Genomic DNA, 12748 nt, shown 5'->3' with positions numbered 1-12748 from the left:
TGTATCATTATAAACATTCTGGTTTTTAAGTACCTCATTATATTAAAATTAAAACTTATGAATTCAGTTTTTTTTTTATTTTAGATTCTAGTGAGTGGTATAACCCCATCACAAAGCTTCAGTGTCAGGAAATACACTCGTCGTGAATACAATTACTAGATTTATTGTATTGCTGGTGGTATTGCACTACCAACAAGATGGTTACCAAGACACATTTTGCAACACATACTCAAAATCTACACGTTTGTCTTATTTATCAACCTGTTGGTCTACCATCAGTAATACACTTGTCTGACGCAGCAACACCATTCTATATTGGTATAGAAGTCTTCTACACTTTCTTTGCTGTACCATTGGTTACAATGATGTTTTACTCGTGGGCCACACGCTCACCTGTAACCTCAGCTGCTTCGACTCGCATCTACTCGAGTACATAAAGTCTGACCACATGCCTGTGTTTTACACTTGAAGGACTGACCACCTCCCACCGAGGGTGTGGGACTGATAACGTCAAATGCTACTTCTATACCTTTTAGTCTTCACCTGTATTTGACTGAAGAAATCTAATGTGTAGGCGATACTTTTCGACAATAAACATATCTAAGTGCTTCAAATGTCTCTAATTTACCAATTACAAGATCTACCAACTCTCCGTCTTGAGTTTAGTTTTCTCACCCCCCACCTGAAGTTCAGCTGCTCCCCATGCAGAAATTGTTTCCATAATCTCACTTGAAGGTCAGTGAGCTTCTAATAGCGAAGTTCGGTTTTCTTATTTCCACTGGAAAGTCAATACTCTTCGTACACTGAAGTTCGCTCTTTCATCACTGGGAAGTTTCCCCACATCCAGAAACATTTCACTGACTCATGGAAGGTCACCCTCTCGCCCCTTTCCCAGTCTCACCTTCCACCCTGGACGACTCCATGTAACAAGTCACCAGCTTGTGGACGCACCAACCGGAAGACAGAAGCCGTGAGATTTATGAAGTACTTCGACTCCAGAGGTCAATCAGTGATGCTGCCGATAAAACCAGTTTGGAGGATTGTTTGAATTGTGATGTCTGTGCCCTTCTGGGAAGATGGCTGTTGAATGAATGATGGTGATTATGTTTCTTTTCTCGGGATCTCCTTATATTACCGGGAGAAAGACTGATGAAAAGCAAAAATCCACCACACTAACATTTAAGAATCAGAATTATCTCACGAAAATATAAACCATTCACATTACCAAGCATATATGAAAATTAAATACCGTCATATTAAGTAAATATAACCAGCATCAGTATAATATTATATTAATGTAAAAAGTGAAACTATCTCTGTCTCTCTCAGCAGACACCAAGACTTAGGTGATAAAATCTGAAGCCATAAGCAAACACTTGATTATCATATTCACGGAGAGAGATTGAACCAATAGCTGTCATACAGAGTCTGGGGAATGGAAGGCAACCAGGTTTGATTCAAGGAAATGGAGAATAATTCCAGCTCTCTGAATCAAGAACCCTTCTCCAGCATCAAGACTCACCTCTTGCAGAGTGATGAACACTTACGTGAGCGCCTTCCAACAATACATTGATTGCTCACGTAGGACGACACAAAACCTATCTTATCTCACAATATATAGGAAACGACAGACTATGGCAGCTGTGTGCTAAGTCATGGTTATCTAAATCACTGTTAATGTTACATATTATTCTTATATTCCTTGTTGAACACTAAACTATTATGAGTCTTAATCTTAATCTACTTATCTTCAGTTGTTGTAATATATTACTCCCACATATGTAGAAATAACACACTCCCATTGTAGGTTATAATGTACTATCATTATACTCAAGGGTGTGTGCTAAGACCGTAGGAAAATGGGAGAAACAATCATATTTGATCCAAGGAAAAGGAGAATAATTTCAGTTACTTTATCAGTGCCAAGATTATGGTACTCTTTGGAGGGAGTAGTGTGTGTTGCGTGGGTTGAGGTAGCACCGTTACTACCACAATGATGGTGGAACAGTCCTCCCACACTGCAGTGTGGGTGACCTGGGAGACGTGGGTGACATGGGAGAGGTCATCTCGCAAGATGGCAATTCCCAAATAATAGTAACCTCATCTCTGGTGCAGCCAAACTTCTGATCGCCTCGTAGGTATTGAATACACAGTATAATACTTGAGGATATCCTCGCCTTACTGAGTCTCTCAGCTCAGGCTGACAATGGCAAACACCGACAAGTGGGAATAAAGACACTGGTAACAGCAGATCATTTTAATACAACGTTTCATCCAAAGCCGGTCTTTATCAAGGTGCTTGATAAAACCCAGTTTTAGACGAAACGTTGTATTAAAAGAATCCCTTTGCTACCAGTGTCTTTATTCCTCCTCCCAGATCAGACTGGCAAGTTTTATTACGAGATATAAGTAATCCATCGTGTGATGGAATACGACAGGGATCCATAACTTGCTTGTTTCTCACTACATAACCGTCATGTAGAATGAGACACTCCCAAATTACTGATGCTCCCAATTTTGCTCAATAAAAATTGTGGATCACCTTCTCCGTTGCCAGTCACCCTATCCTCCTCCGCTTACTATTGTCTGATTCGTTGTAGTTATAAGATTTTTTTTGCGTTAGCGTACTAAGAGACCTTGTGACCTCATTTGGTAATATTCGAGTATCTCATGACGCAATCTGACCATAATGGTCTCCTCCCTACGTTGTCACATCGGTGACGCCCACACAATGATAAGCGTAAGGGTATAAGTGTTGGCTGACAGGCAGACGATGCAGACTTCCGCAGACACAGCACATCTGCGCCAGTACCCAAAGAACATCTGTAAGCCAGAACAGCACATCTGTGGCCACCAGAGCACACCTGCGGCCACCAAAAATAACAACACTGGAAGTTGGGTGGACGGTTCAGAAGCTCCTTAGTGTCCACCATGAACACGAAAATTTTCGTCATTATTTCTCTGGCGGTGAGCGATTGTGTTCTTCCCTGACCACCCCGTGGGGTCAGGGAATTATATTTACACTCTTCTAAATATAATTTTAATGTGACTACACACTAGTCAGTTTAATCCAGTTTCCTGGATCAAGAGCCCTGCACCAACTTTCAAAACACCATCCCCAAAACCAAGGAAAATGCTGACGCTTTTTCATTTAGATTCTCATGGTTTTTAATTAAATTTAATCACTTTACGTTAATTTTAGATATTATCTCATATTGCTATGTTAATTTTTGGCTCCACTTGAAATATTAACATGCAACTTTTACATAAATATGTTAAACAACATAAATTTTCGAGTTTTCCTTAGAGTCGGGAATTTTGAGATGATCCTCATTACAAACTGAAATTTCATACAACAATGAGAAGATCCAGTCATCCAGGTATATATATAATACCTTTAAGTATCCAACTTTGTATAGTTGTGAAAAGTATTTTAATGCATAGCACTTAAGGTTTGGTATATACCCCTGGCAGGAACCTTCAGGCTGGTTATATACCCCTGGCAGGAACCTTCAGGCTGGTTATATACTCCTGGCAGGAACCTTCAGGCTGGTTATATACCCCTGGCAGGAACCTTCAGGCTGGTTATATACCCCTGGCAGGAACCTTCAGGCTGGTTATATACCCCTGGCAGGAACCTTCAGGCTGGGTATATACCCCTGGCAGGAACCTTCAGGCTGGGTATATACCCCTGGCAGGAACCTTCAGGCTGGTTATATACCCCTGGCAGGAACCTTCAGGCTGGGTATATACCCCTGGCAGGAACCTTCAGGCTGGGTATATACCCCTGGCAGGAACCTTCAGGCTGGGGATATATCCCTGGCAGGAATCTTCAAGCTGGTTATATACCCCTGGCAGGAACCTTCAGGCTGGTTATATACCCCTGGCAGGAACCTTCAGGCTGGGTATATACCCCTGGCAGGAACCTTCAGGCTGGTTATATACCCCTGGCAGGAACCTTCAGGCTGGTTATATACCCCTGGCAGGAACCTTCAGGCTGGTTATATACCCCTGGCAGGAACCTTCAGGCTGGTTATATACCCCTGGCAGGAACCTTCAGGCTGGGTATATACCCCTGGCAGGAACCTTCAGGCTGGGTATATACCTCTGGCAGGAACCTTCAGGCTGGGGATATATCCCTGGCAGGAATCTTCAAGCTGGTTATATACCCCTGGCAGGAACCTTCAGGCTGGTTATATACCCCTGGCAGGAACCTTCAGGCTGGGTATATACCCCTGGCAGGAACCTTCAGGCTGGTTATATACCCCTGGCAGGAACCTTCAGGCTGGTTATATACCCCTGGCAGGAACCTTCAGGCTGGTTATATACCCCTGGCAGGAACCTTCAGGCTGGTTATATACCCCTGGCAGGAACCTTCAGGCTGGTTATATACCCCTGGCAGGAACCTTCAGGCTGGGTATATACCCCTGGCAGGAACCTTCAGGCTGGGTATATACCCCTGGCAGGAACCTTCAGGCTTGGGATATATCCCTGGCAGGAATCTTCAGGCTGGTTATATACCCCTGGCAGGAACCTTCAGGCTGGTTATATACCCCTGGCAGGAACCTTCAGGCTGGGTATATACCCCTGGCAGGAACCTTCAGGCTGGTTATATACCCCTGGCAGGAACCTTCAGGCTGGTTATATACCCCTGGCAGGAACCTTCAGGCTGGTTATATACCCCTGGCAGGAACCTTCAAGCTGGTTATATACCCCTGGCAGGAACCTTCAGGCTGGTTATATACCCCTGGCAGGAACCTTCAGGCTGGTTATATACCCCTGGCAGGAACCTTCAGGCTGGTTATATACCCCTGGCAGGAACCTTCAGGCTGGTTATATACCCCTGGCAGGAACCTTCAGGCTGGTTATATACCCCTGGCAGGAACCTTCAGGCTGGTTATATACCCCTGGCAGGAACCTTCAGGCTGGGTATATACCCCTGGCAGGAACCTTCAGGCTGGTTATATACCCCTGGCAGGAACCTTCAGGCTGGGTATATACTTCCTGGTTATATACCCCTGGCAGGACCCTTCAGGCTGGTTATATACCCCTGGCAGGAACCTTCAGGCTGGTTATATACCCCTGGCAGGAACCTTCAGGCTGGTTATATACCCCTGGCAGGAACCTTCAGGCTGGTTATATACCCCTGGCAGGAACCTTCAGGCTGGTTATATACCCCTGGCAGGAACCTTCAGGCTGGTTATATACCCCTGGCAGGAACCTTCAGGCTGGTATATATACCCAGGCTGGGTATATACCTCTGGCAGGAACCTTCAGGCTGGGGATATATCCCTGGCAGGAATCTTCAAGCTGGTTATATACCCCTGGCAGGAACCTTCAGGCTGGTTATATACCCCTGGCAGGAACCTTCAGGCTGGGTATATACCCCTGGCAGGAACCTTCAGGCTGGTTATATACCCCTGGCAGGAACCTTCAGGCTGGTTATATACCCCTGGCAGGAACCTTCAGGCTGGTTATATACCCCTGGCAGGAACCTTCAGGCTGGTTATATACCCCTGGCAGGAACCTTCAGGCTGGTTATATACCCCTGGCAGGAACCTTCAGGCTGGGTATATACCCCTGGCAGGAACCTTCAGGCTGGGTATATACCCCTGGCAGGAACCTTCAGGCTTGGGATATATCCCTGGCAGGAATCTTCAGGCTGGTTATATACCCCTGGCAGGAACCTTCAGGCTGGTTATATACCCCTGGCAGGAACCTTCAGGCTGGGTATATACCCCTGGCAGGAACCTTCAGGCTGGTTATATACCCCTGGCAGGAACCTTCAGGCTGGTTATATACCCCTGGCAGGAACCTTCAGGCTGGTTATATACCCCTGGCAGGAACCTTCAAGCTGGTTATATACCCCTGGCAGGAACCTTCAGGCTGGTTATATACCCCTGGCAGGAACCTTCAGGCTGGTTATATACCCCTGGCAGGAACCTTCAGGCTGGTTATATACCCCTGGCAGGAACCTTCAGGCTGGTTATATACCCCTGGCAGGAACCTTCAGGCTGGTTATATACCCCTGGCAGGAACCTTCAGGCTGGTTATATACCCCTGGCAGGAACCTTCAGGCTGGTTATATACCCCTGGCAGGAACCTTCAGGCTGGGTATATACCCCTGGCAGGAACCTTCAGGCTGGTTATATACCCCTGGCAGGAACCTTCAGGCTGGTTATATACCCCTGGCAGGAACCTTCAGGCTGGTTATATACCCCTGGCAGGAACCTTCAGGCTGGTTATATACCCCTGGCAGGAACCTTCAGGCTGGTTATATACCCCTGGCAGGAACCTTCAGGCTGGTTATATACCCCTGGCAGGAACCTTCAGGCTGGTTATATACCCCTGGCAGGAACCTTCAGGCTGGTTATATACCCCTGGCAGGAACCTTCAGGCTGGTTATATACCCCTGGCAGGAACCTTCAGGCTGGTTATATACCCCTGGCAGGAACCTTCAGGCTGGTTATATACCCCTGGCAGGAACCTTCAGGCTGGGTATATACCCCTGGCAGGAACCTTCAGGCTGGTTATATACCCCTGGCAGGAACCTTCAGGCTGGTTATATACCCCTGGCAGGAACCTTCAGGCTGGTTATATACCCCTGACAGGAACCTTCAGGCTGGGTATATACCCCTGGCAGGAACCTTCAGGCTGGTTATATACCCCTGGCAGGAACCTTCAGGCTGGGTATATACCCCTGGCAGGAACCTTCAGGCTGGTTATATACCCCTGGCAGGAACCTTCAGGCTGGTTATATACCCCTGGCAGGAACCTTCAGGCTGGTTATATACCCCTGGCAGGAACCTTCAGGCTGGGTATATACCCCTGGCAGGAACCTTCAGGCTGGGTATATACACTTGGCAGGAACCTTCAGGCTAGGTATATATCCCTGGCAGGAACCTTCAGGCTGGTTATGTACCCCTGGCAGGAACCTTCAAGCTGGTTATATACCCCTGGCAGGAACCTTCAGGCTGGGTATATGCCCCTGGCAGGAACCTTCAGGCTAGGTATATACCCCTGGCAGGAACCTTCAGGCTAGGCATATATCCCTGGCAGGAACCTTCAGGCTAGGTATATACCCCTGGCAGGAACCTTCAGGCTAGGTATATATCCCTGGCAGGAACCTTCAGGCTGGTTATATACCCCTGGCAGGAACCTTCAAGCTGGTTATATACCCCTGGCAGGAACCTTCAGGCTAGGTATATACCCCTGGCAGGAACCTTCAGGCTAGGCATATATCCCTGGCAGGAACCTTCAGGCTAGGTATATACCCGTGGCAGGAACCTTCAGGCTAGGTATATACCCCTGGCAGGAACCTTCAGGCTAGGTATATACCCTAACAGCAGCCTTCAGGCTGGGTATATACCAAACAGGAACTTTCAGGCTGGGTATATACCCCTGACAGGAACCTCCAGGCTTGGTATATACCCTTGACAGGAACCTTCAGGCTGGGTATATACATCTGACAGGAACCTTCAGGTTGGGTATATACATCTGACAAGAACCTTCAGGTTGGGTATATACCCTTGACAGGAACCTTCAGGTTGGGTATATACATCTGACAGGAACCTTCAGGTTGGGTATATACATCTGACAAGAACCTTCAGGTTGGGTATATACCCTTGACAGGAACCTTCAGGTTGGGTATATACATCTGACAGGAACCTTCAGGTTGGGTATATACATCTGACAAGAACCTTCAGGTTGGGTATATACATCTGACAAGAACCTTCAGGTTGGGTATATACATCTGACAAGAACCTTCAGGTTGGGTATATACATCTGACAGGAACCTTCAGGTTGGGTATATACATCTGACAAGAACCTTCAGGTTGGGTATATACATCTGACAAGAACCTTCAGGTTGGGTATATACATCTGACAGGAACCTTCAGGCTGGGTATATACATCTGACAGGAACCTTCAGGTTGGGTATATACATCTGACAGGAACCTTCAGGCTGGGTATATACATCTGACAGGAACCTTCAGGCTGGGTATATACATCAGACAGGAACCTTCAGGTTAGGTATATACTCCATGCATAAGGCTTTGTTAATATTGTTGTTTTGTGTTGATCTTGTCTGCACTCTGTGATCCATAGAGGGTTACCTCTTGCATATAATAATAATAATAATAATAATAATAATAATAATAATAATAATAATAATAATAATAATAATAAACTTTACTTACAACGGTTTAACTTGGGTTGTAACGGAGCTAGGTAATAATGTGTATACATTATTATTATTATTATTATTATTATTATTATTATTATTATTATTATTATTATTATTATTATTATTATTATTATTTTTTTTTTACCATTGTTATCAATATTTAAGTTGGATAATTTTATTATGTTGAAGTTAATATCACAGTTTTATATTGTATATTTTCTCCTTGACACAGGTGGTGAGCACCGCCGGGATGCTCTATGCAGACTCCTGTACACCAGACTGTACTGGGAAAAATGATGGTGAGAAGGTCCCAGACCCCAAGAACTGCACCAACTATTACTTTTGCAAGGATGAGATACCATCAGACCACGCTCTACCCTGCGATGCTGGCATGATCTTTGATAATGGTGATTGTGCCCCGGGACCTGCTTGTACGCCTATATGTGAGGTAACAGTCTGCCCCATCACCTGTAACGGCTCTTACAGCATGATTAGTGACCCATTTGACTGTTCTAAATACTACATTTGCACCGCTGGTCAGGTGAATGGACCCCTCACCTGTCCTGATGACAAACCTTATTTTAACGGGGAGAACTGTGTCAAGGACAAAGAAGTCTGCTGTGCAGTTTCGTGCACTCCTTACTGCGGACCAGGGATCGTGGAGGCTCCCGACCCCGTGGACTGCACAAAGTACTACATGTGTCTTGAAGTGGGAATACCTAACGAGGATTATCACTTTCCGTGTTCATCTGGTGAAGTTTTCGATTTCCAAACTGGTCGATGTTCTTCAGACGCTTCGTGTATTACATTGTGTACAGGTAGTACCAGTAATGTGAAGTCTACAACAACTACAACTACAACTAAAACTACAACTACTACAACATCTTTTGACTGCGCCAACTCGCTAATCTGTACTGGCGAAGGTTTTTTCCCTCAGTGTCACTTCTCATGTCAACCAGGTTATTTTGAATGTACGGGAGCGGGAGCACAAGGGATCTACCACGAGTGTACAGGAGACCTGGTGTTTAATACTGATCCGCTATACGCTTACTGCGTTCTTCCTGGTAACTGTCCTTTTCACCCATCCAAATGATCCCATCATTACTACCTCTATCACAACTACTACTGCTACCACAACCACTTCTCCTAATAACCTATTCCAGCTACTACTGCCAACATGCTAAACTGATCCTACCAACATTATTCCCATCTATTTCCACTGCCATCACCACCTCCTCCATCCTGATCTGTTCCAGGCAATACAATCACAGTTTTGAACTACTACTACACCAGGAGCACCACCATCACCAACATTCACAACCTGATCTGTTCCATTCACTCACATCACCATTTTGACCTGCTCCTACCATTATTAACAATAATTATAGCACATACTGACTGCTGCTTCGTAGCCAACACTGAACATTTTGTACGAGCAAGGATGACCACGTCCCCTGCATGAGTTGCTTGTGCACAAACATGTGTTGCCTGGATCTATGTAACGCATAGTAGGTGTTGCCTGGGTCTATGTAACTCGGTATGTGTTACCTGGGTCTATATAACTCGGTATGTGTTGCCTGGGTCTATATAACTCGGTATGTGTTGCCTGGGTCTATATAATTCGGTATGTGTTGCCTGGGTCTATATAACTCATAGTATGTGTTGCCTGGGTCTATATAACTCATAGTATGTGTTGCCTGGGTCTATATAACTCGGTATGTGTTGCCTGGGTCTATATAACTCATAGTATGTGTTGCCTGGGTCTATATAACTCATAGTATGTGTTACCTGGGTCTATATAACTCATAGTATGTGTTGCCTGGATCTATATAACTCATAGTATGTGTTGCCTGGGTCTATATAACTCATAGTATGTGTTGCCTGGGTCTATACGACTCACAGTATGTGTTGCCTGGGTCTATATAACTCATAGTATGTGTTGCCTTGGTCTATATAAGTCATAGTATGTGTTGCCTGGGTCTATATAACTCATAGTATGTGTTGCCTGGGTCTATATAACTCATAGTATGTGTTGCCTGGGTCTATATGACTCATACGATGTGTTGCCTGGGTCATATAACTCATAGTATGTGTTGCCTGGGTCTATATGACTCATAGTATGTGTTGCCTGGGTCTATATAAGTCATAGTATGTGTTGCCTGGGTCTATATAACTCACCTGGGTCTGTATAACTCATAGTATGTGTTGCCTGGGTCTATATAACTCATAGTATGTGTTGCCTGGGTCTATATAACTTATAGTATGTGTTGCCTGGGTCTATATAACTCATAGTATGTGTTACCTGGGTCTATATAACTCATAGTATGTGTTGCCTGGGTCTATATAACTCATAGTATGTGTTGCCTGGGTCTATATAACTCATAGTATGTGTTGCCTGGGTCTATATGACTCATAGTATGTGTTGCCTGGGTCTATATAACTCATAGTATGTGTTGCCTGGGTCTATATAACTCATAGTATGTGTTGCCTGGGTCTATATAACTCATAGTATGTGTTGCCTGGGTCTATATAACTCATAGTATGTGTTGCCTGGGTCTATATGACTCATAGTATGTGTTGCCTGGGTCTATATAACTCATAGTATGTGTTGCCTGGGTCTATATAACTCATAGTATGTGTTGCCTGGGTCTATATAACTCATAGTATGTGTTGCCTGTGTCTATATAACTCATAGTATGTGTTGCCTGGGTCTATATAACTTATAGTATGTGTTGCCTGGGTCTATATAACTTATAGTATTTGTTGCCTGTGTCTATATAACTCATAGTATGTGTTGCCTGGGTCTATATAACTCATAGTATGTGTTGCCTGGGTCTATATAACTCATAGTATGTGTTGCCTGGGTCTATATAACTCATAGTATTTGTTGCCTGGGTCTATATAACTCATAGTATGTGTTGCCTGGGTCTATATAAGTCATAGTATGTGTTGCCTGGGTCTATATAAGTCATAGTATGTGTTGCCTGGGTCTATATAAGTCATAGTATGTGTTGCCTGGGTCTATATAAGTCATAGTATGTGTTGCCTGGGTCTATATAAGTCATAGTATGGTTTAAGACTAGATCTTACATTATTCATAGGAAAGAGCTAAACCCGCCGGGGGATTAACAACTCCTGGGAAACAGGAGGTAAACAGAGGAAGGGTATGAAAGCTGTAATACCATAAATCAAGAGCCCACACTACCCTTAATAAAAAATAAAACATTAAAAATCAAGCAAGTTAGGGAAGTTATTTAGACAAATTGTAAACTACTGAGTAATTACGACTGTGATGATGTATTATGTACGGAAGGATGAGCATATGTGCTGAATGGCCCACACGAGTTTAGCGTTTCATGAGTTACAGTAAAGAAGGATGGGCTAGACTGCCACAATAATTTCTGTTAGTGAAGGGAGGATCGACCCTGTGACACTTTTGTGCCACTACTTGTAATAAATGATCAACACGAGTTTATAACTTCATAATATAATATAATATATATATATATATATATATATATATATATATATATATATATATATATATATATATATATATATATATATATATATATATATATATATATATATATATATATATATATATATATATATATATATCTTGGTTTTTAACTATCATTTGATTGGCAAATAAATGACGTGTACTGGGATAATAAATGACGTGTACTGGGATAATAAATGACGTGTACTGGGATAATAAATGACGTGTACTGGGATAATAAATAACGTGTACTGGGATAATAAATGACGTGTACTGGGATAATAAATGACGTGTACTGGGATAATAAATAACGTGTACTGGGATAATAAATGACGTGTACTGGGATAATAAATGACGTGTACTGGGATAATAAATGACGTGTACTGGGATAATAAATGACGTGTACTGGGATAATAAATGACGTGTACTGGGATAATAAATGACGTGTACTGGGATAATAAATGACGTGTACTGGGATAATAAATGACGTGTACTGGGATAATAAATGACATGTACTGGTTTAATAATTCCTTCTATGTTAATAAAGTGTTGCTCACCAACGTTGATTATTGTTTTATTTTCTCTCAGAAACTGAAAATTTTCCAAATACAAAATCTTCAGAGTTTTTGAAAGTCAGAATTATAGAATTCCATTGGCCATTTCAGGTTTATTATGAGCCTTTTTTTTATTTCTGACTCACAAATTAAGTTTACATTTACTTTGACAAATTAACAGCAAGGTTAAATAATTTTTTTGTGAAATTTAATAAATATATTAAACCTAACCAATTATTTTTTTAATAACAATAAATATGAATAAAATATTACAGTATTTTCACGTATAAAGTATATACACACGTTATATATATTTGTGCTGTTATTTTTTATATATACCAATAGGTATATTTTATTACATAATATGGTGCATAATATTTAAAATATACATTGCTGGTACAGAGATGGCATGTACAGTACATGAGGTTTGAGGGATACATTTCAAGTGCATATTGCTACTTGTTTATCACAGATTATAATGCAATAATCTCATCCAGCTCCTCGGGG

At 42.9% G+C, this 12748-nt stretch overlaps 1 protein-coding gene across 1 annotated transcript; it reads left to right on the top strand.

Moving 5' to 3' along the window:
* Positions 1-2761: 2761 nt before the first annotated feature.
* Positions 2762-9983, top strand: LOC128688647 (uncharacterized). The gene is made up of 2 exons (XM_053776571.2): positions 2762-2967; positions 8418-9983. The coding sequence occupies exons 1-2, from the start codon at positions 2932-2934 to the stop codon at positions 9276-9278; spliced, it is 897 nt and encodes a 298-aa protein (XP_053632546.2). The 5' UTR covers positions 2762-2931; the 3' UTR covers positions 9279-9983.
* The last annotated feature ends 2765 nt before the right edge of the window (positions 9984-12748 follow it).

This window comes from Cherax quadricarinatus, chromosome 13 (assembly GCF_038502225.1).
Source record: "Cherax quadricarinatus isolate ZL_2023a chromosome 13, ASM3850222v1, whole genome shotgun sequence".
NCBI lineage: Eukaryota > Metazoa > Arthropoda > Malacostraca > Decapoda > Parastacidae > Cherax > Cherax quadricarinatus.
This window is presented reverse-complemented; position numbering and strand designations above follow the sequence as displayed.

Excerpts from the sequence above, each read along its gene's own strand:
- LOC128688647 (XM_053776571.2), top strand. The coding sequence starts at position 2,932 with ATGAACACGAAAATTTTCGTCATTATTTCTCTGGCG. Across the intron at positions 2,968-8,417 it reads TCGTCATTATTTCTCTGGCG|GTGGTGAGCACCGCCGGGAT; the intron begins GTGAGCGATTGT and ends TCCTTGACACAG.